Genomic DNA, 24775 nt, shown 5'->3' with positions numbered 1-24775 from the left:
TCATCCATCTCTGTATAAAGGATATTTAGCGTTCATTGCGTCTCACCACTAATGCCTCTTCTTGGAGGAAATGAAATTCTCTGTGTGCATACAAAGTGGATGAAAGTTATCAGAGAAAGTAATGAACATGAATCAATTTTTAATGGCACATTAATAAAATATTTTTTTGCCTCATAATTTCCTGAGGCTGAAACGCAGCCTCCTTAAACTTCCCTGAAGCCGAGTGCAAGCTCCGCTCTCATTACTGTGGCCAATTTTACATAAGATATGCAGGGAGGAAGAGCGGTGCTGTACTGCAAGGCTCTCACACCACCACACTCACAGTCCATATACATATACCAATACACATATTTACATGTATACACACAAAAAAACCTTAGTCAGGAAAAATAAATCACCTCCTCAGCTTACCAAAGATAAGAAAGAGCAGTAGCATAGAATAAATACCTCAGTTACTCATAGTGCATCACCAACTGCGTGCAGCATCATTACCTGCAGCTTACAGTTTAATGATGTTGCTCTTTACCAGTGATGCTGATGGCTCCTTTTTAAAGATCCCCTCAAGGCATGTCATGATATATGTAAAATACTCTGCTTGGAATAATAATTTGTGTCTAATATGGTTTTTGACTCTATTGATAATGTGTTTTCTGAAGGCATCCAGATGCCTACTACTACAGTATGAGTCATGCCAATACAATATCATGTCAATATCGTGTCAATACAATGTCAATACAATGTCAATGTCAATAAACAAACCTAAATCACCATCCCATTCTCTCTATGTGAGACACTCAATGGGCCTCATGCAGGAACATTTTCACATTCTTTTCCCTGAGTTTCTTTTTTTCTGTGAGGTTTGCTAATACGATTGTTCCACGTTGGATTCAATAAACCCTCTTAACTGGACAAACTTGTTGTAAATGGCTGTTTTCAGCTTGAATGCATCACAACAAAAAAGAAGAATTTTGCACTGCAGAGCTTCAAGTCCTGCTGACAGAAAAAGAGCAAGCACATTTAGCAGTGTCAGTAGATGTGTCAGATACACCTGAAAATCACGAATGAAGTGTCATCAGAGCAGCGCTGTACTGTAACAGGAAACAAAGTTCTCTAAAAACAACATTTTTATAAAGCAAAGTGATTCATGACTTAGATGAGAGAGATAGTAGAGGAGAGAATATTATCATCTACAGTAGATGTTCCACTCTCAGGTATTACATCATATTTCACATCTAAATTCAGATTAAGCCATTATGTCTTCAGGTGTTAAGTGATTCTTTGCTCTGAGGCAGATTATCAGTGACTATCATCATGACTCTAATGACAGGTCTGGACCATCCGTAAAAAGAAAAATCATAAGAGAAAATTCTAGTAGAGGAAAATGTAATGCCAGAAATTCTCTTAAATTGTTCACGTGTGACATTTAAAAATGAATTGTCTTTGTATGAGTGGTTCCTGTGTGATGTACACTGTCTACTGCTTCAATTCAATTGTTTCTTTTTTATTTCACATAAAATAAAATATATATAATACAAGAAAAATAATACACGCAGATTTTTTGGAGATTAAGAAAATAAACAACAACTAACAAAAGAGAAATGAGCATAAGCAGCTGATAGAAACTCTATGTCCTCCTATGCTGAGACATACAACATAAAAATTTAAGACTAAAGAAATACAAAACCCAACATGGTGTTACAAGTGTAACAAGAAAGGCGACAATTTAGCGAAGCATGGAATATGATAGTGAGAGTGGTTATGATGTTGCATTACTTATCTGATCCACAAAGAAGGGTATGGTTCATTTCTTAAATGTGACTAGACTGATGGAGTTTCTAATAAGAGCTGATAATTGGTTCCAACTGAGAGGAGCTCTGAATTTAATTGAACATTTTGAAAATGATTGACTTCAGACTGTTAGATATAAAACAGACACTCTTAATTTTACCAACAGATGCATATAAAAAAGAAATTGCATTTTAAGGTGGACTTTGTGATACAGTAGATTATTACATGTGTTTATGGAAATGATTGAGAGATATTACTGTAAATTCATCAGTAGAGTTTGTTTAAATGCATTTTTCCCCACTTAAAGGATAAGGCTGGTGATATTTGATATTTTTCTTATTGTCATAAAATCTCATGTGTTGAGCCAAACAAACCAACAATGGACTGATCTACTATAAGCATAGTGCATGTATCCATACAGTACCTGATGTACCTTATTCCTCTGTGCCGTAGAGCTCCACTAATGTTCAAAAACTATTAAAAACACATCAGTGAGTCACACCACTGCACTGGGTGACAAATGACAGCACTCACATTTTCAGTCTCTAGAGAGTTGTTCCTTTTATGACCGATGCTGTTACACCTGTGTGGAAAAACATGTTCAGTTTACAGTGTGCTTGCTTGTCATGCTACATAACACAACCTCTAGATTTTGTGCTCCGTTATACATTTCTCAAAGAACCTCAAAAGAGGCTGGTTGCAAACATTTTTTTATTCAAATCCAAAGTGGAAGTCCATCTCTTAATGCTCTCTGGCTTTCATACCCCATACCCACTGGTTTCTAGTGGTGTAAATCTTTTAAGAACCCTCATAAATATATGGCTTAATTTAGAAAATAGACATGAGGAGATTCCTTAAAATAACTGGGCAGTGTGGTTTAGCTAACATGAGTCAAACAGGAGGAAAAAGTGCATTTTTTATACTACAGTATTACTACTTCTGGCAGCAGGATGCTGTGTGTGGGTTGAGACAAAATAAACTACAAGTGTGTATATTCATGGGAACAAAGGGAGATGTCAAGCAGTGCAACTGTGTGGTTCACTGATGTATTTTTAATAGTTTTGGACAACAATGGAGCTTTACAGCACAAAGGAATAAGATATGTAAGACACTGGCAGACAGTGCTTGTTTGCAGGATCGGTTCATTCAACAATAAAAAAAAACATGAACATCACCAGCTTTATTCTTTAAAGATCTTATACCAAATGTTCTGCCAAACAGGAAACCTCTTCACTCCTTTTTTCTGTGAATCATATGTTGCTGATGAAATATCCAGAAAAGGGAATAGATTAGCAGCCTGTCTTATCCACTTTGCTCTTGCATGGGTGGATTCCCTGATAATATCTGCAGGGAATTCAGGCTTGTCAAGGTATATCTGTCCAGACATCTTCACTCCACCAGTGCTCCTCACGTGTCATGGAGGAAGATATTAAAAAAAATGTTGTTTTTCTTATAGATTTTGGTGCTGTTGTAAGTTTTAGATAGCTGTATTATGAGCTGTTACTCAATATTTATTCTTGCTCATGAATTCCAGCAGATGAAGATGCTCAGTGTTTCCGTAGAAACAGCCCACCAGTGTGACATTAAAACTAAATTAAAGTACAGTATGATGATCATATTAATACAGAGGTTTTGACAAACCAATCTAAATAGTAAAATGAATTCATAATGGCTTCCCACACAGAACAGGTGCAATTAATTGTAAGTAACAAGAAATTGCATCACATACATCATATTGATGATGAGCAAACACTGATTGGCTGACTTCCACCTTTTTAATCGAAGACAAATGTATTAAACAGAGGTGAATAGAAACACAGGAGAAACATATAAGATACCAGGGGTGACTTAGTGTTGCAGGAGTTGTGTGTGTATGTGTATGTGTGTGTTTGTGTGTGTGTGTGTGTGTGTGTGTGTGTGTGTATCAGTCATACAGGCTACAGTTGAGCTACATTCTTGTGGTGGCATAGTGTGCCATAATAACTCCCACAAGTGAGGGCCAGTAGCACCCTGACCCTTGACCCCCTCAGGGGGACACATGCATACATACATACACACACATACTCATACGCAAACATGCAGCTCCGTTCCTGGAAAAGCATCATGTCAAACTCTTTCAGATCTGCAGCAACAGTAGTGTACAGTATGTAACAGCCTTGTTTATTGCATATGGCCTACTTTTTATGTTTCTGTTAAAGAGAATGAGAACATGTTGATTAATTAAAATATATTTATCAAGGATTTGCATCTTTTTTTTAGGCGCTAAAAGCCAAATTGCATTCTTCTTTATTTACTAAAAGGCTGCACCAAGGTGTCAGCATACATCAAGGCAAACGCTAACTCTGCCAGCTAGCTTGCTACCTAGCTAACTAGCTAATAGTCATTTCCCGTAAGTGCACAATTGCCATGTTTACTTTAACTTAATTTAATTTAACACTAATCTCTCAAAAAGTGTGCACCATGCACGTGAGTACATACTGTACACACTTTTGTTCTGGCAATCTTGTATTAAAGAGCACAAAGTCGTTGGTTGTCTTTCTGAGAGTTTATTCAGTCGCCTGCAGACGGACTCTTTGCTGTCTCAAGTGTGAGATGGCAAGAATGAGCCCAGAGCAGGGGAAGTTGTCAGATTATATACATTATCTTGTGAAAAGGATGATCTTGTTCTACCATCAGAACAATGTAAACACAATAGTCATGTCATAATGTGTGTACAATCAGGACAATGGTGAATCAGTAGATTTTAACACACATGATGTTCACTTAATCGGCAGTTTCTAACAGTGAATGCTTACGATTGAATATCAGAAAATGAATAATAAGAATTTCCATCATCAAATTAACATTAGTCATTGAAATACAAAACTGATTATCTAAAAAATATATATATTCCTTGTTGTTGGGTGGGGTTAGTTGTCAAGACAGATTGGTGAACTTTGCCTTGTTGCAGGAGCAGTAGCAGGACGATGGTGGCAGTGAGCAGGAATATGCTGCAAATTCCTCTACATCTGCCACCCCTCCACCGCCAATGTATATTCGTTGGCATCATCACATCAGCCGTGGCACTTACCCCCGTAATCAGTGTGCTGCCTCTTCTTGAGTTTGCGAAACCTGTGGTCCAACTGTTATCCTCATCCCTCTCTCCCTCGCAGACACAAGGCGACTGAAAGTGTTGGTTCACTTACTGATGCTCTGCACGCGTCCGTGGGTTCAGGAACGCATTTGCAGTGGCTGGCGTGTATCCAGGTGGCCCGTTCTGCTGTTTCTGTGATGAGGAGGATTTGGAAAGGTCTGTTCCACCTGTGTGCTTTCCAATTTTTCCTCCTTATTATTATTACACAAGAGCGTACTAACAGAATTATGTGATTTCTCAAATCACGAGGAGGACCTGCCCCTATCGCTGCTGTGCCAATCATGAGGCTGTAACTTGCACTAGCGCATGTGTGTTTGTGTGACTATAAATGCAGTGCGTGTGAGACCAAAGCGTCCTTATAGCTCTGTGTTACTGATCGCAACCCCCCCCCACCACCACCCTGGACCGACACCAAGTGTAACAGAAACCCTACCCCCCACCCCCAGAATGGAGGTGGGGGGGGTGGGGTACTATTTGAATATCTTAGTATTTAATGCACAATAACAAGATAAATTTATACATACAATTTTATACAATATATATAAGTAGGGGGTCCCCGCTCCATCTCTCCATCAGTTTGGGGGTCCTTGGCCTGAAAAACATTGAAGACCCCTGCTGTAGTTACAACATCCTCTGTCGTCATTTTTCAGTTTGAAAAGTGGTCCCTCCCCCTTCCGCTACGTAGCCAAGATGGCTACCGTTGATAGTGAGAAGTGTCCATAGTTACACACTCAACTCTTTGTCGGTTTTGAGTACACAATCTGGGAAGTCATGGTGCTGCATGTTTCCATACTTCTCAGTGTGAACGCACTGATGCAGTCAAAATATTAAATCCAAGTACAGAAGTATGAGGTTTGAGACACAGCAACTGTTAGTTAGCAGCACATTATACAAATCAGATGCATGAAGATGATTTAGTACACTAAATGTCTCAAAATATAAAAGACATACTGTATGTAACATGGTACAGTAGACCGCCCTCCCCCACTCTCTGATGCCTTTAAGTGAACCTGTCACTTGGTTCACTGGCAATCTTTGCAAGTGCCAAGGGACCTTTGAGCAGAAATGGGCCTTCCAGTAATACAACACAAGGCTTGACCCATTCTCTTAATGTTGATAATTCTGGTTGCTGTCAGAAACCACATATGTCCAACCTTGTATTTGTCAGTTTGATGGCTGGGCAAGTGATGATTGCTACCTAACCACAATGCTCTGTGGTTAGGTATATCAACTAGTGTGATGGAAAAATGACCAAAGAGAAAATAAACCGCACCAGTGGCACCAAAAGCAAGATGGGGCTGCCAAAAAACGGAAAAGGAAAAGAAAGAAGCAACCGCAATAAAAAATGTCCCTCACAAGCTAAAAATGAAGAACAGGAGGTCAGGACATGAATTAATTATTGAGGGAGGTTGGGGGGGTGGGGAGGGTGCTAATCCAGCCTTGGCAACAGGTCTTAAGAACCAGCTCGACTGACCATAAATCAACACGTGCTAATTAGCCCTAAAGTACAGCAGAGGTTAATGGGAATGTCATTAGTTATGCTGCTATGTTGTCATCAAGCATTGGACAAATTAAAGTTTTGACCTGATAATGACACCGGATGAAAGATTCATCCTGAAAGGGAAACATCGACGTGCGCGCCAAATGTCATGGCAACCCATCCAGTGGTTGTTGAGACATTTCACTCAAAACCACAAATGTCAGCCTCATGATGTACTAGAGAAAAGTCAACAGGTTATTTGAGTCGTTAGAATTGATCCTGTTGGAGCGATGAATGTCTGTATAAGTCTGACATTTTTATAGGGTTTGTTGAAAGCAGATTCAAAGACACCACTCACCAGCAGGCTCAGGTTAATTCTGAGACAAATGTTGCCCATTCATAATAGATAGACCTAAAGGGCAGCAGCATGACCTCCCTCCTAATCACATTCAATTTCAGACCCCTGGAGAGCTTGAAAACATTATTACTGGAACACTTTGAGATTATTGTAATAGCAGAGCGATGGCAAAAGCGGGAATTTGACCTTTCGTGGAGGATGATTTGTTTCTGCTGCGTCTCATCTTGAAAGCCGTTCTTCAGAGATCCATTAAGCGGTTGTTAGTGAGATTACTGTCACATTTTCTCCAAACACCGGACAAAGACACCGCAATTGATTTGTCAGCTCTGCCATAATGCATGTAACAGTTGTCGTTTTTTTCCAGCAAGTTGTCAACACTTGTGGTTAAATATAATCTTTTTCAAAGGGCGCATTTGTTCAACAAGTCTGATTATATTTGTTGCATGCTGTACGTTGCATGTAGAGTAGCACGCGATTGCCAGAAGCATCTTCGGGGGTATAGAGTAATGTATGCAAATTTGAAGGCCCTCCAAGGCCAATCTATGTATTTTTAATTAGCATTTCACTCTCTTTTTATTTTTTGCTTGAAGGCTATGTGTGTATGCCTATGTGTATGTGTGTGTGTGTGCGTGTGTCTTAGGTAGGCTGGGTTCTGATTTCATGCCGCTCATTTGCGTGCTAGTGCACATCAGGGAGACTCAACACCACGCTGTCAGGAGAAAACTCCTGATTTACTGAGTTAATCAAAGATTCATTGACTACACTGATTAGGCACAGGACTCTCCTATCTTGGCACATGTCACTAATTCTCATACTCACTCATTCCCCATGGGCAAGACAACCTTACCTACAGAGGCTCTGCACTAGTCCTATATTATAGTCACATGCCACATGGGCTTAAAGGCTAGTTACATTCATGGATTATGCTTCATTTACAGCCATAAAAACCTATAAGAACATTTCTATATTGAAGATATTTGAAGGTTTTCAGATAACGTGTGCCAAGTTGAAATCCCCTGATTTTTGTGCAATACGAATGACTACTAATACTAAGGGATTTACATTCCTTCTTCTTTTACATAGTATAAAAATCCCTTCCTTAATATTACCTTCATGAAGTAGCTAGACTATACTTAAAGGATACTGTAAGGTTCTTTCAATTCTATCTTTGTATAATACTGGCATGCAAAGACGTGCATGGTAATGGGTATTGGTTAGCTGTAATAATTCCTACTCTCTACACTGACACTGAAGATATTCCACTGGGATGTGACTACAGTGTAACAAATTGGGGTGAAAATACACAACCCTCGTTCTGTGCAAAGATGCATTCCAAAGTTCAGCTGAAGCTAAAGTCTGTTTCTGGTATGAAATCCTCTCTTTTTTGCTGCTCAAGATGTGCTCGGATAAAACTTTGAAGTGATTTTCTTCTTTGCAGATTTAATAGCTGGAGTATTTTTGCAGTCTGTGTGTTTTTTAAACTAATATTCTGGCAACACCATGCTCTAAATTCTTTGAATTGTTTTGAGGTTGATCTCCTGCTGTTATTCTATCCAGATTGAGCCAGACCACTTCGATTTTTCTCATGATTCTGCACCTGATATGAAATGTTGTTCACATCTGTGTTCATCTTGAAAGAAACAAGTGATGGGAAAGAGGTGCATTATGGACGTGGATACATTGTTTGCAAGGCTCCATGGAAGAGGAGTTAAATGTGAGTAAAAAGTTGGTTCCAGCAACAAACCTGCACACAATTACTAGAATATATTCCTCCACCATAGCTTGGAAAGGAACATTCCAGACGGGGAATTTTCATCTAAACAGGCTGTAACTTTAGAAGATATCGAGCTGATTGACTCGACTGAGACTGCTGAAGCATCGTGTTAGTGCCAGACGAAAGTTGGAATGCATACATTTATACAGAATGAGGACTATAGACTCCATTTTTTACCATGTGCGGAGAGTGTGAACAGTAGGATTTGTTGCAATGGGGTTAGGGGACTTTTAAAGAAAGTGTAACCCACAGTAAAATCTGAATAAATACAAACAATTAATTAAAATGCATAAATAAGTTAAAACAGTTAAAATGTCACATTTGATTAAATATGAGTCATTAAAGACCTGTGTGATAATAACTTCATGGTAATGTTTAAAAATAGGCCTATATAAAATGCTTTAACGGTACTGTCCCTTTAAGAGATTCATGGCCCTTTGCCCTTTGACTCTGGCATGACAATGCTGAACGGACCTGAAAGCTGATGACAAGAGCAGAGAAACAAACTAATTCATATTTTTCCAGAGAGTGATTCACAGGAGCTATCTAATCAAGCCACATCGGTTTTAGTGAGTTTTCAACTTAGAGCTATATAGAGCTAGAACTCTATACAAGTCAATGGAGAATTCACCAACTTCTCACTTGATTTCTAACCTCAGTAAACATTTTCAAAATGTGTTTATGGTCTCAATCGCTAGTTTAAAGCCTTCTTCAATGCAGTATGATGTTCATTTGTGAAATGTTGGCCTCCCTGATTTTATATTTGACGATAAAGCAGGGTATGCATTAGGGCGTGGCTACGTCCTGATTGACAGGTTGATTGACCAATGTCCTCGAGATCCAGCCCTCGCAACCATAGCAACCTCCCCGCTCCGCCCATGGCTCCGCCCATGGCCCCACCTCATTCCCATATAAGTAAAATCTGTTTTTTAAATTTTTCCCAGCATGCACCTGAAATTTTCATGATGGCGCTGCCTAGATTTGAAACTATTGGCTTCCGAGCAGCAGTCTATGGTTGTTAATTGAAAAGAGGGTCATATTGTGTTAGGAGGAGAAGCTTTATTATGTGTAAAAGACAGAGATGCGAGATTAAAGACAGCGCTCCCGTTATTTCTTCTGGTTAAACAAACTAGCAGTAATGTTACAATGCACCGTAATTGTAAAACTTTGTTGATTTGAATTATATTGACAACATTTATTTATTTTTCTTATGACCTGTTGTACAGGTCAGGTTTTTTGTGTTGTTGTTCCCTTTTGAAGTTTGAACTTGAAGAGGAGTTTCTTCTGTGGAGTGTGTGTGTGAGGCTACACACCAGGACACACGATGACAAGCCAGACCCACGGACTTGGTTTGTAAAGACAAGACTTCATCGTGTTAGTGAGAGGATCCGCTGCGGGAGGATGGACTGTTGGTGAACTCTGCCAGAGAGGTAAGAGTATTGGATTATATTCCTTCTTTTCAAACTGAACTGATCTGGAGTACATATAAAATGAACTCTGAACTGATCTGGGTGCATAGAAATTGATCTCTGAACTCTGAGTTGAAGTGTTACATTTTGTATTTTGTTAAGATTTAAGTCAGGAAGATAATTGAACCAAAATAAATTAACCTCAAACCGGTCTAACATAACTAAACTATCTAAACTAAATAAAGCATCTAACTAGGGTGGGTTGCCTGAACTAAATGATCTCTAACCTTGGAAAAAAACTGAGGTGAGAAAAAAGAGGAAACTGAAAGTGAAAGAAACTTATTTTTAGTACCTGCAGGTTATTGACTGATTCAAATGTTATCTGTGTGTTTCTATTTTTATTTACTTCCAGTAAAGTGCCGGCTTTTGCATTTAAATCACCTGGTCTCTGGCTTAATTGTATTTGTTACCCGACTCCATTAGAACCTAGAACTGGTCCACTAGTGTAAATAGTGTGTATTGGTGATACATATGCTACAAAAGGTTCATATTTTTTGTTTCTGGTTTTAAAACAGGGCCCCAATGATTTTCCAATTCAAATTGAAACAGTGATTCACAGTGAGGTCATTGAGTCAGTTGGGGCTGAAGACTCCAAGTCTGAAAATGAGTATGAATAAGAAAGCAGTGAGGTTAGCAGACCTCTGTAGCCCGCTCCTCAGCCCACTTGAGGCTAGTGGCTCGAGGCTACTTCTAGCATAACACAAGTGCATCTTTACAGTTGGTTGAATCTAGTCAAGTTGCATTATGGTTAATGTAGTAACCACCTTAAAAAAGTTGATTTCTCTGGTTTTGCTGCATTGATTTTTATACATTTTGACTACACTGTGTTAAAAGAGAGCAGTGTTAAATGGTTGGAGTAGTCTTTTAACATGTACATGCATAAATATTAAATTATTGGTCACTGTAATCATTTTTCTTGTCCATACTGTGATTGCTTAGCTCAGCTCCACTGCAGGAAATCTAACAAAATCATCAGTCCACATATGTGTAAAATTGCAAGCTAATATAAAGCTTCAGCAGTTATAGTTTGCTAAATCAAATGAGCATTTTCAGTGCAAAATCCTCTCTGTGTTATCTTTCCACAGTGAGGAAACACTGTCTTGCAAAGTAGAAATTTGCATTCAGGGCACAAGGATGTTTTTTTTTAATCACATACGTTTTAATACTGTTATTTTAGAGATAACCTTGTAGGTAGAGAGCTTCTGATAAATAAAAAAAACATGGTAACGACTCCCCTTGGTACAAAAGATAAGCTTTTATGGGGAAATAATTAGTCCCAGGTAAGCCAAACAGACACATAGAAATGTATAATTAAAACTCTTCACTGGCCTTTGCTGCATCAGTTCTACATTGTCATGTACAAATCTAAATACATCTGTTTTGAAGCTTTTTTGGCATTAAATATGAGGAGTTTCTGCTTATTCAATTAAGAATCTTTTAAACAGAGGTTGTTTCTCTGCACATTCCCATGGAGACACATCACTTCATTCTGCTCATCAAAACAGATGGAAGTGCTTGAAGACTGGCCAACACCAGCACTCGACACTCCATGGGGTAAATAGAACTGTCACTTCTAAATCCCAAGGATAAAATGATGGGGGGCACATGTGTATGTGTGTGCATGTGTGTATGATACAGAGGGAGTGACAGAGAGAGAGAGAGAGCAACCAGGGAAGTCATTAGAAATGTCTGAAGCTTGGATGAATTTTCACATCTGATTTAAAGGCAACAAAAAAATAATCACTGCAAGAATATTGGCTGTCTTAGATGTGATTGGCCGTATCCTGGCGACAGGATATATGTGGTCATTTAGTTGTCTCCTTTCAGAAATGGTCCCTGAAAACCTCCAGACTTCTCATCAAGTATTCATGGCAATGTTGTCAGCTAAAAAAAATAAATAAAAAGAAACTGAAAAAATAATATGGAACTGAAAAAGAAGGCCTATTTTCGTCTACCTGCTTTTCATATGCATAGGTGTTTGAATAATAAAAGTCAAGTCTGGATATAACAGTATGTGACCACAAAAAGGGCATAAATTGATGAGTGAAAACAAAACCTAGACTGTGGTATTAAGGTGTGTTTCTATACTGAATGTCAAGTTTTGTCTCTTTCTTTCACATAAATTTGATCAGTGGAGTGTTTTATGACCCTGTGTTCGTTTGCCCCAAACAGCTAACATACGGACTGTTCAGGTGTTAGCTGCAGCTAGCTAGTAAGGTATTTGCTCCAGTCATTCCTTCTAATCACTCGTTTTTTAAATAAAGAAAATGTGCACCTGTTCACCTGTAAAAATCTACATAGCATTTATCTATCTCTATCTACACACACACATATCTCTATGTTTCAATATGTGTAATACATTTCATATCAACATTCCTCCAATACATATAGTAGGGAGATTGATGTAGCCCAGATGATATATTAGGAGGAGAAGGGGTCGCATGGTTGGCTAGCCATCCTGTCCTGTTTATAAAGCATAAAGTATAAATGATCACCCAATTCTGTGTTAGACCTTTTTAGCCAACTTATTACCACAGGTTTTACACATATTTTTGGAAATTAAGGTCAATAGGCCTCATTTCAATGAAGGTACATTATTTTTGAGTTAACGTCTGTTGTCCACCTGGGTCAAAATTGACCTGAGAACAATGGGAGGGTTAAAAACTTAGATAGAAGAAAGTTGGAAAAGCATCAAAGCAGCACCTCCGCCTGTTCCCGTTTCAACCAACAACCAACAATTGGCTTGTTGTTTTCTCCTCTAGCATAGGTTTTTAACTAAAAGAGATTCTAATATGTCCTATTTCTAATATATGATTCGTGACTATTACATACTACTACTTTAATTCAACATTCACATACTTGGTAGTGTTGTATAGGATGAATAAAATCAACAATGCTCATAAAGGAAAGCTACAAGCTGTGAGGGAATGTATAAAAAAAATTTACAGGAGGAATTCAGACCTGAACCAATGTTTAAGGGCACTTTAGCATATAGTTTCTACAAGAGTTAATAAAGCAAGCAACAGCATCTCCAGGGGTCCTTAAATATAATCTACAATCTCTCTTATCTGTTCTTCCCACTCAGTCCAGTCTTGAACAAGTTGAAAAGCCTGAGGGCATCTAGTGGTCTGGTGGAGGGACAAAGAGCCAGACTGGGACAGATCCATAACACATTAACCTCCTGGTGTAGACAGGATGGATGTTCAGTTCTCTACATTAAGCCTGTTTGTTTTCATGTTGCTAATGTGCATATCCATTTTTCATGTATCCCATTTAATACATGATCATCAGAAACACAGCAAAAGTACATGTATGAATAATTAATGAGAATTCATAAAAAGATAAGCAATGCCTTTGTGTTTTCATTTATTTATCTGTAGAGTCTATAATATTAGTCATAGACTGATTTACAAAGATCTGAAAACATAAAGGGCAGAGAATATAGGAACTGGAACTCAAGGGTAGTATATATAAGCCTATAAAACATTTACAGTTTTGAAGTAATTCTAAAGATGATGATATTGATTTAATAGCCTTTGGCACGTTGATTCATAGTTAAGCAGTCAAGATGGCTCAGTGCCCGCTTGTAATCTAAAACCAATCCCTGCTTTAAACATGAGCAGTTAATCATAAAATTGTTTTAATGCAATTTAATATTTCTGCTCCTCTAAGATTTACATATTTGAAGACAAGAGAATAGATGACTGTGGCAAAGACAGAGTACATCTAACCTGTAATTTGTCCAAACAGTTGAGGTACAGTGGCTTGGGCAACAGCAGGACATCTCCCAGTGGAGTTTGGACATGTCTAAATGGAAGGACACCCTGGGGCAGGCAGACCACACTCGAAGGCCTTGGGAACCCTTTAAGATCCTCCAGGGGGGTCTAGGGTGTGGCTGTGTGCGGAATGTAAGGGCTACTCTGCTGCTCCTGCAAACCAGACCTGAAAAAGCTGCACATTTACATATATTTTGTCACAACTTTAATAGGAGCACAAATCAGCAATGGGTTAAAGTGCACTGTGGCTGCAAAGGCAATGATGTATCTGGTGCTACATAACACATGGGGTCCCAGTAAGCACTGATTTGACAATTTTCAGGTTAAAAGCATCTCAAATCCAGCTATTTTTTAGATGTCACGGTAGTGTTTGTTTCAACAAATTAATCCCCATCACTGTGTATTTCGCACACCCTGAATCACACTGAAATATAGTCTTTTCATTATTGTTGAAACAGTGATTGTGCAGTATGGAACCGGTTGGCTACTTTCAATTCCCAACTTAGTTTGTCCCAGCTTCAAGCTATTTAGATGTCCTGATGTTCTGACCTGCAAATCACCAAATCATTGTGTGTTAGAGGCTGTTTGTGCCAAAGTGACCGTGAAAAATCATCACCTGGAAGGCATTTTCTTTTACAATTCAGACAGAGAATAGAAAAATAAGATTCAAACAGCCATTTTCCCTTAGACAGCCAGCATGAAAATGGAAGCTTTTTTATTTAAAATTCAAGCTACCATCAGAACAGGTGAACAAATAGCAAATTTGATTTAACAATCAGTAGGAATTCAAATTTTATTATTAGAATTAGCATTATTCTGCCTTGTACTGTCTGATCCATTGAAATTACACTGGTGTTACATTATTGTCGATTTCTTCATGTTAACAGTAGTGGTGAACAGATAATTATGACACCAAACCATCTCAGATTGTATTTGATACAAGATGAGAACAAGATGGAAAATTCTGGACAATTAGCAAGGTAAGGTTGTTTACTGACTTTCTAAAATTAAACTGCTTTTAGAGTAGCGTTTGCTTGTAAGTGAAACATTAACAATTCTACAACAGTTTATGCTGTGGGTGGCATTGGAATTCATGCAAATTAAATGCTGAGTGAAAATTATGATTTTTTTGTGGTATTTTGTTAACCAAAACCTTGGACAGTCCAAGACTTTCATGGATGGACAAGAAGCCCAATAGGCACATTGCCATTCATTATGGCTGAACAAGTTGACTTCAGTTCAGTAATCAGTTGAGGACTAACTGCTGAATCCCTAACAATCAGGAACACTAAAGAGCTGCTGAAACAAGCTCTTATTCATAACCCAGAAAGCTCTGATAACACTATTTGAATTTAGAGTATTATATTTCAATACACGTAATCTGAATTTGCAGTAGAGAAATGCTACATGCCCACAATTTCCATTTTAATACATTCCATCTTTCAACATGAACATCATTATTTATAATAATGCAGTCAGATCCTGGGCCAGCAACCATTGCCCTGACTTTGCTTATTGCTCGCAAACTCTCACTCTCATTAAGAGTAAAAACATTCTGAAAGATTCATGGGATTGACTGAGATCTGTCATTTCAAAAGTGCAGGGGCCAAAAAATGTGTATGTGTTTGTGTGGCAGTAGTGGTAGTCGTAGTAGATGGACTGGAGACTCTAACTTGCTTGCACCAGAAGGTGGCAGTATATTTCCAAACACAAAGGAGCGAACTGGTGCTTGTGGGTTTAGTTAGAAGATAGAAGTTTTTTTTGTTCAATTACACAAAAACAGACAATAACGCTTCTGTGGTTGAGTAACAGTAAACAGTTAGTAGGAATGTTAACACTGTCCTTGTGTTATAAGCAAATATGCAAATATGCATCTATAGTTAACGATATATCAGAAAAAAATATTACTCTCCTACTGCTTCACCATTGCTAATTATTAACAAGCCATTCTGTCGTGAAACTGTCATTTATAGCCTAAATAGCCTACATATGACTTGGAAACACCTTGATTGCCTTTACTCAAAAAGGAAATGTTTTCAACAAGGCTTAAACAACATAACACATAACACTTGAACAATTTTATTGGTTGCAACGTACATTGTATGTATTGATTTGTCTGACAATGTCCTTGAATGAATGAAAATGTAAATATTCCTCCAGTTTTACTTTTGCCTGCTTTATTTAATGTGATGTCTTAGATTGGATTGGAAAGATTTACATGTATTTTTACAGTACGTTTTGCAATATAGGGGCATATGTGGTGATAGTGTTTCATGACTTTAAAAGAACATAGGAGGAGGAGGAGGGTAAAGTTGAAGTTATGTTGAATCCAGATCCCATTCTCAGTGGGACTGCCTTAATGACCCACTCATTTTAACCACTTCTTATTTCATACATCTCATTCTACACAATATCACTACTTTATCAAACAAATAACTAGACTCTCACTCCACTTCTTCCCTCTGTCTCATGTGGGTATATTAAGTGGAGGAGTGGATGGTTCCCTGAGACTCTTTGTGGTGTTTGGCTGCAGCTATCAGCCAAACATATTTCAGTTTAAGAACCCCTCATTAGAAGGAAAAACTCCCACTACACATATGGAAAGTGTGTATCACCACCTGTCACTCTAATTCAAAAGGACTCTCATCAGCTTGTCTTAAAAAAAACAATTTGTGGAACTGCTGTGATCTTATGCAACCATAGTAAGATAAAAGTAGGGATACATGTTAAGGGAGAAGGCAGTATTCAACTACGTGCGCACTTCTGGCATATTTAATGGGCACGATGTTGCAGTGAGAGGAATTCTATACATATACAGCATGTACAGCATACTGCATTTGACTTGCAATGTCTGTCACATGCTAATGCTCCAATCTTCCATCCCTGTCCCTTTTTAAATATTGAAGGAAAGATTGAGCCATGGAAGCAAAATGAAGACAGATGATTAATCTACCACACCATCCAAATTTTGATGGAATGTAATCTACATTTCTGCAGACTTCGATTGGTTTCCCTGTTGTAATGAGCCATTCTCTGTCCTGTATTCTGCGGCAAACCTTCCCTTTATCATCTTGTTATTCCGTTTTATCGGTGTTAAAAGTGTAAAACGCCTTTAAAAAATCAGAGGACACAAGGAGCCTCGCTAATTTGATTGACGACCTTGCATTTGGGACTCTGAGGTCGAAGAAATAATTAGCAGCCTCACCGCACTGCTTTGACATTAAATTGGTTGTAACTGCCAGGATTAAATGGCACAGAAATTCTCTCCAGTCAAATGTCAGTCTTTCATCTTGTTAGAAAAGCTCAAAGCAGGTCTGGCTGGATGCAATGCAGAGGCTTGATCACGGGGGTGCTTCTGGCTAATTAATGTTGTAATGCACGTCTTTATTGAGGAGAATGGACTGTTAATGGAATTGATGGGTTATAACCACGTAATGCTGACTAATTTGGCGGAGATTGAATTAATTGATCAGCAGTGTTGTTAAGTTTGCTTTCTGTTTTTATTGTGCCTTACCAAACTTGTTGTTCAGTCCTGTTAATATGGTTGTTGAGCTCATAGGTAGCTGCTCATTTTTGGAGGTATGCAGGTCATTTACATCAGTACAATGTATATTAACTCACTTGAAGGTTTCTTTTCTTATACATGTGTTAAATACTAACTTCCAGTTTCTTAGATTAATGAGTAGTTTTTAGAGTTTGCACTGCCATGTTAATGTATGTTTTTCTCCCTATTGTATACAGATAATGCTTATGCCTAAATTGGAGAAGAAGGTTTCGCTTCAACAATGGGATTCTCAGTGGAGTACTGAACCCAATCTATTAAGCATGTTCCAAAAATGTAAAGAGGTTGCTCATCTCAAATTTCCCAGTCAAAGAGGACAAAGTACTAACAGTTTACTTGTTTATTTGTGATTTTTTGTGATGTGAGCCAAGTAAATAAGTGAAATGTTAGTACTTTGTCCTCTTCGACTAGGAAACTTGAGATGCGCTACCAATGCACATAACTGCTGTGCTGTGAGTTATTGAATTCACACTAAAGGGTTAAGGTTATCCATCTTGACTTCCTCTGCTTTGACTGACACTCCTGGGCAATGGACTTCATATATATCCAGAACTTATCCTATTTTCACCATCTGCCACTTATTAGGATTGAATTGCATAGTCTGTATAGTATGTGTTTGTCTCTTCATAATGTGTAAATCAAGCCTGTAACTTTATTTGAAGAACCACACATACCAAACAAGTAGCTGGGAAGAGCAAGGCAAACAGATCACTTTACATACAGTGTGATAATTGGGACAGATTTGAGACAAATTGAGTCTCAGAGACCACCTGCGGGTTTTCCTTTCTCTTAAGCTGGTAATTGTTCAATTAGTCTAATGGCTGGTGAAAACACTGCTCCTCACAAACACAGCCCCAGGTGTAAAAAATCTCTCCACCTTAGGAGAGCTGCGATTCTAAACCAACCACCCTCTGAATGCAAGAAAAGCTGAGCCCTGAACTTGAATTGGGGAGTTCAGCACATTTATACAGCAGATCCCTGTCTAATACACATATCAATTTAGCATGTTCATTGATTTCTTGAACCATAATGCTCACTTTATCTTGTTCTTTAACATGTTTTAGAGTCAGAAAAATCTGTATTTTCTATGCCACATAGTAACACTTAACTGTGGTAGCCTATATTTTGTTGAGTAACACTTCTAGAACCATTTTTTAGTCCTCTTAATCATTTAAAATAGTGCTGCACCAATTTGACTTGGTATTCCCATTGTTGGACTCACAATTTAGTTACAAAAAGAATAAAAAATTGATGCAGCAGAACCAGAGATATCGTCTTCTCTGTTCATGTTATGCTAGTAGCAGCTAATGTAGCCTGTGGCTGCTAGCTAACGGTAGTCTGGTACTCTCACTTCTTTCTAACTCTACACACCCCAGATTTTTTTTCGTTTTCAAACGTTTTCAAAGCAAGCTTTCTTCAACTTTTTTTCATATGCAGTAGCACTAGCACTCCCCAACACCTGGAAACACACTGTGATGTGTAAAATGGCTGTTCTCCTTTTGAAGACTAACTTTAAAGTGTTTGCTGACCTCCTCCACTGGGTATCAGCAAAAAAGAGACATGCCCTTACTTTTTAATACAATTCCCCCTGAATTCAGACATTTCTTGTTTTAAAAATCTTTGGATAACCATTGTAGTAGGGAGGAAAAACATCTCATTCTGCCAAATATGTATTTTTTATGAATATGGCTGGAATGATTAAATAAATGTGAACTTGAATTTCAGAATTTAGAATAAGGTTCTGAGATTCTGACCAATGGTTCTTTGCACAGCATACATTCATAATGATGCAGATGGGCCCATGGGTGCAGAGTTAATGTGGTGAATGCATATTTTTATGTGCACTGATAAAGCTTTAGGTATAAGAAGCATGATTAGAAAAAGGGAGTGTTGAATACTACTATACTTGGTGAATGTGGGAGGTCACGGTACACAGAAGGTGATTTGAGTTGGGAACATGTGACAGTTATGCAATTACATGGAAATAAGAACATGGAAAACACCAATAAAATGGATTTTTTTACAGACTGCCGAATGCTATCATGTGAAACATTCATACCCTCTAGAATCACTGCAGCTAGAGGTCTATCCTGTTATAATGACACACAATTTGTTTCATTTAATGCTCATGTCACAAAATGGGATTAGATTTTCTTCCAAATAGCATATGAAATATTCACACACACACACACACATAGGAGTGAATGTGTGTATGTAGTGTGTGTGCGCTGTGATGAGCTCCGCAGGAAATATGCAAAAGCTTCTTGTCAACAGGATCTCGGCTCGCTTGCTGACGGGCTGAGCGTCCGGCTAGCTGATATCAGGCAGCACTCCCTCAAAGTGTTTTCTGAACCCTATCAGGTTGTGTTCATCAGCTGAAGTGAGATGGAACAGGCCAGGGGAGTGTTTCTGTCCCGCTGTCAATCCTCTCCAAGGACGCAGTGACAACAGCAGCGTCAATCCAGGCCTGTACAAAAGCTGTCCTGTTCTGGATCCAGTGTCAGTTCAATAGACAGGCAGACTGCACCAGCGGCCAACTGTGACTGCTCCGGTTACAGCTGCTCTCACTGAATCATATCGAGTTCTTGTGAACGTCTTTATTAAACTGTCCACCATCATCTCCGACCCAGGAGTACCTGTCTCCAAAAACTGACAGGTACAGGATGAAACATTTTGGTTTATTAGTGGCTTTGCTCAATCTCTCACACTCAAATTTGTCATGTGCACCAAGACTTGAACTTTGGACCTTCTCTCGGTTTCTGTTTTACTTACAGTAACATATTCCTCACCACTGTTTTACTGCCTTTTTGTTCAAAACATCCATAATGTATCAGTGGAGTTTCAAAGAGCACAAGTAGATTATTTATAACTGAACTTCAAATAGTAAAACACATCTGAAATATTTTGCAGGATCACAGAGAAAGAGTGCAGTTGACTGGAAGGCACTTCTTCCTACTAATGAGCAGGGATTCCAGTGTTTGTGATATAATCTCAAAACACACATATGCAAAGATTCTGCAAGGATTATATACTGTAAATAAGAATACTTAAGTGTGTCGGCTTAAGTAGTGTCTACCCAGCAACAGAGGAATAGGTGTACTTTGGTTGATCCTCAACCTCGACTCCTCTCTGAACAATGTTCATTTATCTTTATATATTCATGCAAAATTCATATGGAAATTGAAGCAATGCAGGAATTAAAGAATAGACAATTGGGGAAATAAGCTTATTTGGAGTTACTCATCCTTTTTGTATGAATGAAATAACTGAGATCTAAAGTGTTAACTAGTGAGGTCCTGGTAAGTTTCCAGTTTTTGTGCTAAGCTGAGCTAGTCACCTGCTGGCTTTTGCTTAATTCTTATCTTATGAATATGAGATTATAGATATCAATCTTATCATCTAACTCAGAGTGAGAAAGCATAAGTTAATATTTTCCAAAATGTTCATTTAAGATGAGTACCACTGATGGATAGTGCTGCCTCCAGGAAACGTGATTTTATTGACTAAGCCCCAATTTCTTTAAAAACATAGCAATACAAATCTCCAGAATCAGTTGCACTGAGGAATATTTTTAACATCGGATGTTTTTCTTGCTGTAATCATTCCTCCTGTTCATACTGACCATTAGAAGATCCCTTTATAATGCACTTATAATGGAAGTGATGGAGGACAAAATCCACAGACCTCCGTCTGTGTGAAAATGTGTAAAGTTTATCTGAAGCTACTATGAAGCTTCAATGAAGTCAAATTAAGCAGATATGTTTCAATGTTTGTTACTATACTTCCACCACAGCTCAACAGGGAAACACTAAGAGGGAATTTGGTACCTCTCATATCATTTACATGAATGGACTCTAAAATCAAAAGAGGTTCAATGTTATTTCATGTTGCATTCTTAAAAGGGGAATAATAATAATTTGTATTATTGTAAAACTGATTTCAGCGTGATGTTTGGTTATTCCTGTTAGGAGAGAGAAATAAGCATAAAAAATAGTGATACATTTACTTACCTATATTTATGTACTAATTACTCACTCACATGCTTAATGCATGTATGCATACATCATTTTATAAAAGAGAGTTGAATAGGCAAAATATATCATTATTAAATAATAAATACAGAGACTCAGGACAATGTGATAGGATTTATAAGTAAAAGGGAAGCACAGTCAGATTACATCAAATATCCTTTAATATAAGCTAAGTTAAGTGACATACAGAACATACATACAGAGGCCCTTTCCTTTATAAAATAGCAATAGATGGGATACACTATAAGATTCAGTTCAACTTTTAAACCTCCAACTTTACTGTTTAGTTCTGTCTCACTCTCAGCCTTGTAGGCAAACAGCAGGCAGCTGTTTTCAGTGAAAACTAAAAGTCTAAAGAGACAATCATTTTCCTCAGGAGTGGTTGGAGAGGAAAAAGACTAACATGCCAGGTTACTGTGTACTTTAGTATCATAGGTTTCCTTTTAAAAGCTGCAACATAATACTGGTTCGTGTTTTGAGACACATATTTCATATTACTGACAACACCTAGCCACAAAATCTTATATTTGTTTCCATATTTAGCAAACTCAGCTGTAATATAATAAGGCTTTCTGTTTTTCTCTGCTACACTTCCACTTGAACCTGTGTGGAAAATAAGAACACTTAAAGCAACCATCAGTTTATTGGAAAGTCGATGGCTATCTGCTGAATCATTTACTCTTCCTCTATACTTTCATCACTTCAGGAATGTGACTTATACATTATGAGACAATGTCTCTGCTGGGAAATCAATGGCTTTGTGCATGAGTGAAAACAATATCTCGCTGTTACGGTAATGATACAGTCACACAGGGATAGCTGCCTTGTAAACTGGCTCGGTCGGAGCTTTGCATTAATTCAGCTCACATGAGTGATATTGATTGTGTGCGTAAATGTATTTTGGTAATTTAAAAGTTTTGTCAAAAGTGTGAAGCTGGAAGAAGCAGATTTGTTTGGCTAAATTAAATTCCATCTGTAATGTCAAACGCAATTTAGGTATGTGTGTGTGTGTGTGTGTGTATTTTTTTTCCCCTCCAGCCTGCTGAATCAACACTAAGGTACACACACACACACACACACACACACACACACAGCAGGTTTTATATTTAGAGTAGATTGTCATTTTATCCAGCCTTTGTTTGATGCAGCGTCATCTGTAATGTCACCTGCCTCAGCTGACAAATTGCTCTGGAGGAGAAGGAGAGGGGAAGAAAAAAAATGAAGGGAAAAATCTATGAAAATATTTTTCCTCTAATAATACCTGCCCATCAATCTCCCCTGTGCTACACGCTGCATAGACAGCAGGATTTAGGAAATGTCCTCTTCAATAATGCAGGAGAAAATTGTGCTTAACCCAACCTGGAACATCGGAGATTTGTCACGCTCGCCAAAAAAAACAAAAAAAACCCTCCAAATACCATCACATCATCTCACAGCAGAGTCCTGATGCACACTCGCAGATGTGATGCGGGAATAATTTACTCTTGTTAAAAAATAGATGATTTTTTGCAGTGAACTGATTGAGCATCATCAGAGATAGTAGAAGCAGTGCTCTTACTTGCTGGGTGTAACAGATAAATGCAGCTGGTCCATTGCTCACAGAATGCTGACATGCATGGCTCACAGACAGGAGCCTGGCAGACCTTGGCCAGTGTGAGGTATAGTCCACTGTCACTCTATATATCACTAATGTTAAGGACATTTTCACATAGAAAAGAGATGGAAATAGATCATTTAGCACATTAATGTTGGGATAATAGTGTAATAACTGCAAATAAAAAGGGACTGGCTTAATTAACTGCTCTGTATTCTGTATTTTATGTTGTGTGACACTTGAGTAAATTGGGCCTTATTCATGTAGAATTGCATTATGAATTAAAACTGTGAGAGGGTAAAAGACAATGTTTTTAATTAGAAGTTAAAAGAATGATATATTTCAACTGTAGCATAGAAAAACCTCCACTAACATGTTTATAGGGGATGTGATGAGCATCAGAAAACAACAGGATGTACCAGAAACTCTCACTTACTGGTATAAAGAGACATGAGGGACAGCTCCAACCTGCACCGTTTACTTGACAGATGGAGATGAGCGTCAGCAGCATTTTTGGCAGCCTTTTCTTACATAGACTTCAATATATTTCTCAGTTATTTCTAGTAATAGCCTATCTGTCCATCCAAGTAGTTCAGAGATATATGTCTGTCTTTCTCCACTGTAATACAAAATAGGTTGATTTAGTTAGATTTCAAATTTGAGTTGACTAGATACAGTCAACATTCATTGTCTAAGTCAATATTGATACTAGACTGAGAAATTACTGGAAACTTTCCATGGGAAGTAGGGGAATTTTGGAGATATTCCAAGTTGGAAACTTTCCATGACAATTATGGGAATATATGTGAATTAACAGGAATTATTTGGAAATGTTGGGTAATTTATACAAACTGTATGCTACATAAATATAAATAAATTGCAAACTAATATAATAAAAAAAAAACATTTTGAAAGATTTATTTGTGATTAGAACTTTAATCAATTCTTTTATTGAACAATTTTACTTAGCTTAACTTTACTTATTTTACTTAGTGTTCTCTAGTCATCTGGCAACAATTTTGAAAATCTTTTAACAGTCTTTTAATTTGAATTAAATTATTTTCTACTGAACTTCAAATTTAAAGTTTTTTGAATGAGATGTGTTCCTTTGTCACTGCCCTAATTCATGATGTGGACAGCTGCAGTAACATGTGCATATCTTGTGTAGTGCAGCTCTCCAATCCTGCAACATGGTTTCATACTGTATGTACATACATTCACCATTCAACGTTCTTTCTTTCCCAACGACTGAATCTACACAGCCCTTATTAATGATTCTCTATTTAGCCTGAGGCAGTTTTAACACAAAGGTTAAGAATAGCTGTTGGCAAAGATTAAAGTATATAAAAAACCTTGACTGTGGATCACATAATGATATAAAACGGCCTTAGGTTAATGACTCTCCAACAATATAAAACATACATCCATGACTCACATTGAATTAAATACAAACTATTCTATTCTATACTCTATAGATGCTCCTCAATGGCTGTCAGATGGGAGGATCTGAAAGGAGTGACGCAGGCGGTGTGAAGGGTCCTTTGTGAGTGCCAGGATGAACATAAAGTTAGTAGGAATGTCTATAATTTTTTTTTTAAAGGAAGCTATTGAAAAACATGCCATTAAAGCCATTGTGCCAAAGATGAATCAAAAGTGGTCAAGATGCTTTGATTTGATGAAAAGCTCTATCAGACATTTCACATGCACTTTTTAGACAGTCCCTAAGGCTTCAACATCATATTATGAGGTTTAAAAAAAGTTTATAAAGGTTAAAATTTATTCTGTTCTATACAACTATTTTTTTGAATAA

General features: G+C 37.8%; 1 protein-coding gene across 1 annotated transcript in view; it reads left to right on the top strand.

Annotated features, from left to right (window-relative positions):
• Positions 1 to 24512, top strand: part of zmat4a (zinc finger, matrin-type 4a) — a 164689-nt gene extending 140177 nt beyond the window's left edge. Inside the window, exons 11-12 of the mRNA XM_053325597.1 lie at positions 13753 to 13910; positions 24441 to 24512. Coding sequence (XP_053181572.1) covers positions 13753 to 13910; positions 24441 to 24512 — 230 coding nt within the window. The remainder of the gene's footprint in view (positions 1 to 13752; positions 13911 to 24440) is intronic.
• Positions 24513 to 24775: the final 263 nt, after the last annotated feature.

This window comes from Scomber japonicus, chromosome 9 (assembly GCF_027409825.1).
Source record: "Scomber japonicus isolate fScoJap1 chromosome 9, fScoJap1.pri, whole genome shotgun sequence".
Lineage (NCBI taxonomy): Eukaryota > Metazoa > Chordata > Actinopteri > Scombriformes > Scombridae > Scomber > Scomber japonicus.
Note: the sequence above shows the minus strand (reverse complement) of the source record. Positions and strands in the feature narration are given on the sequence as shown.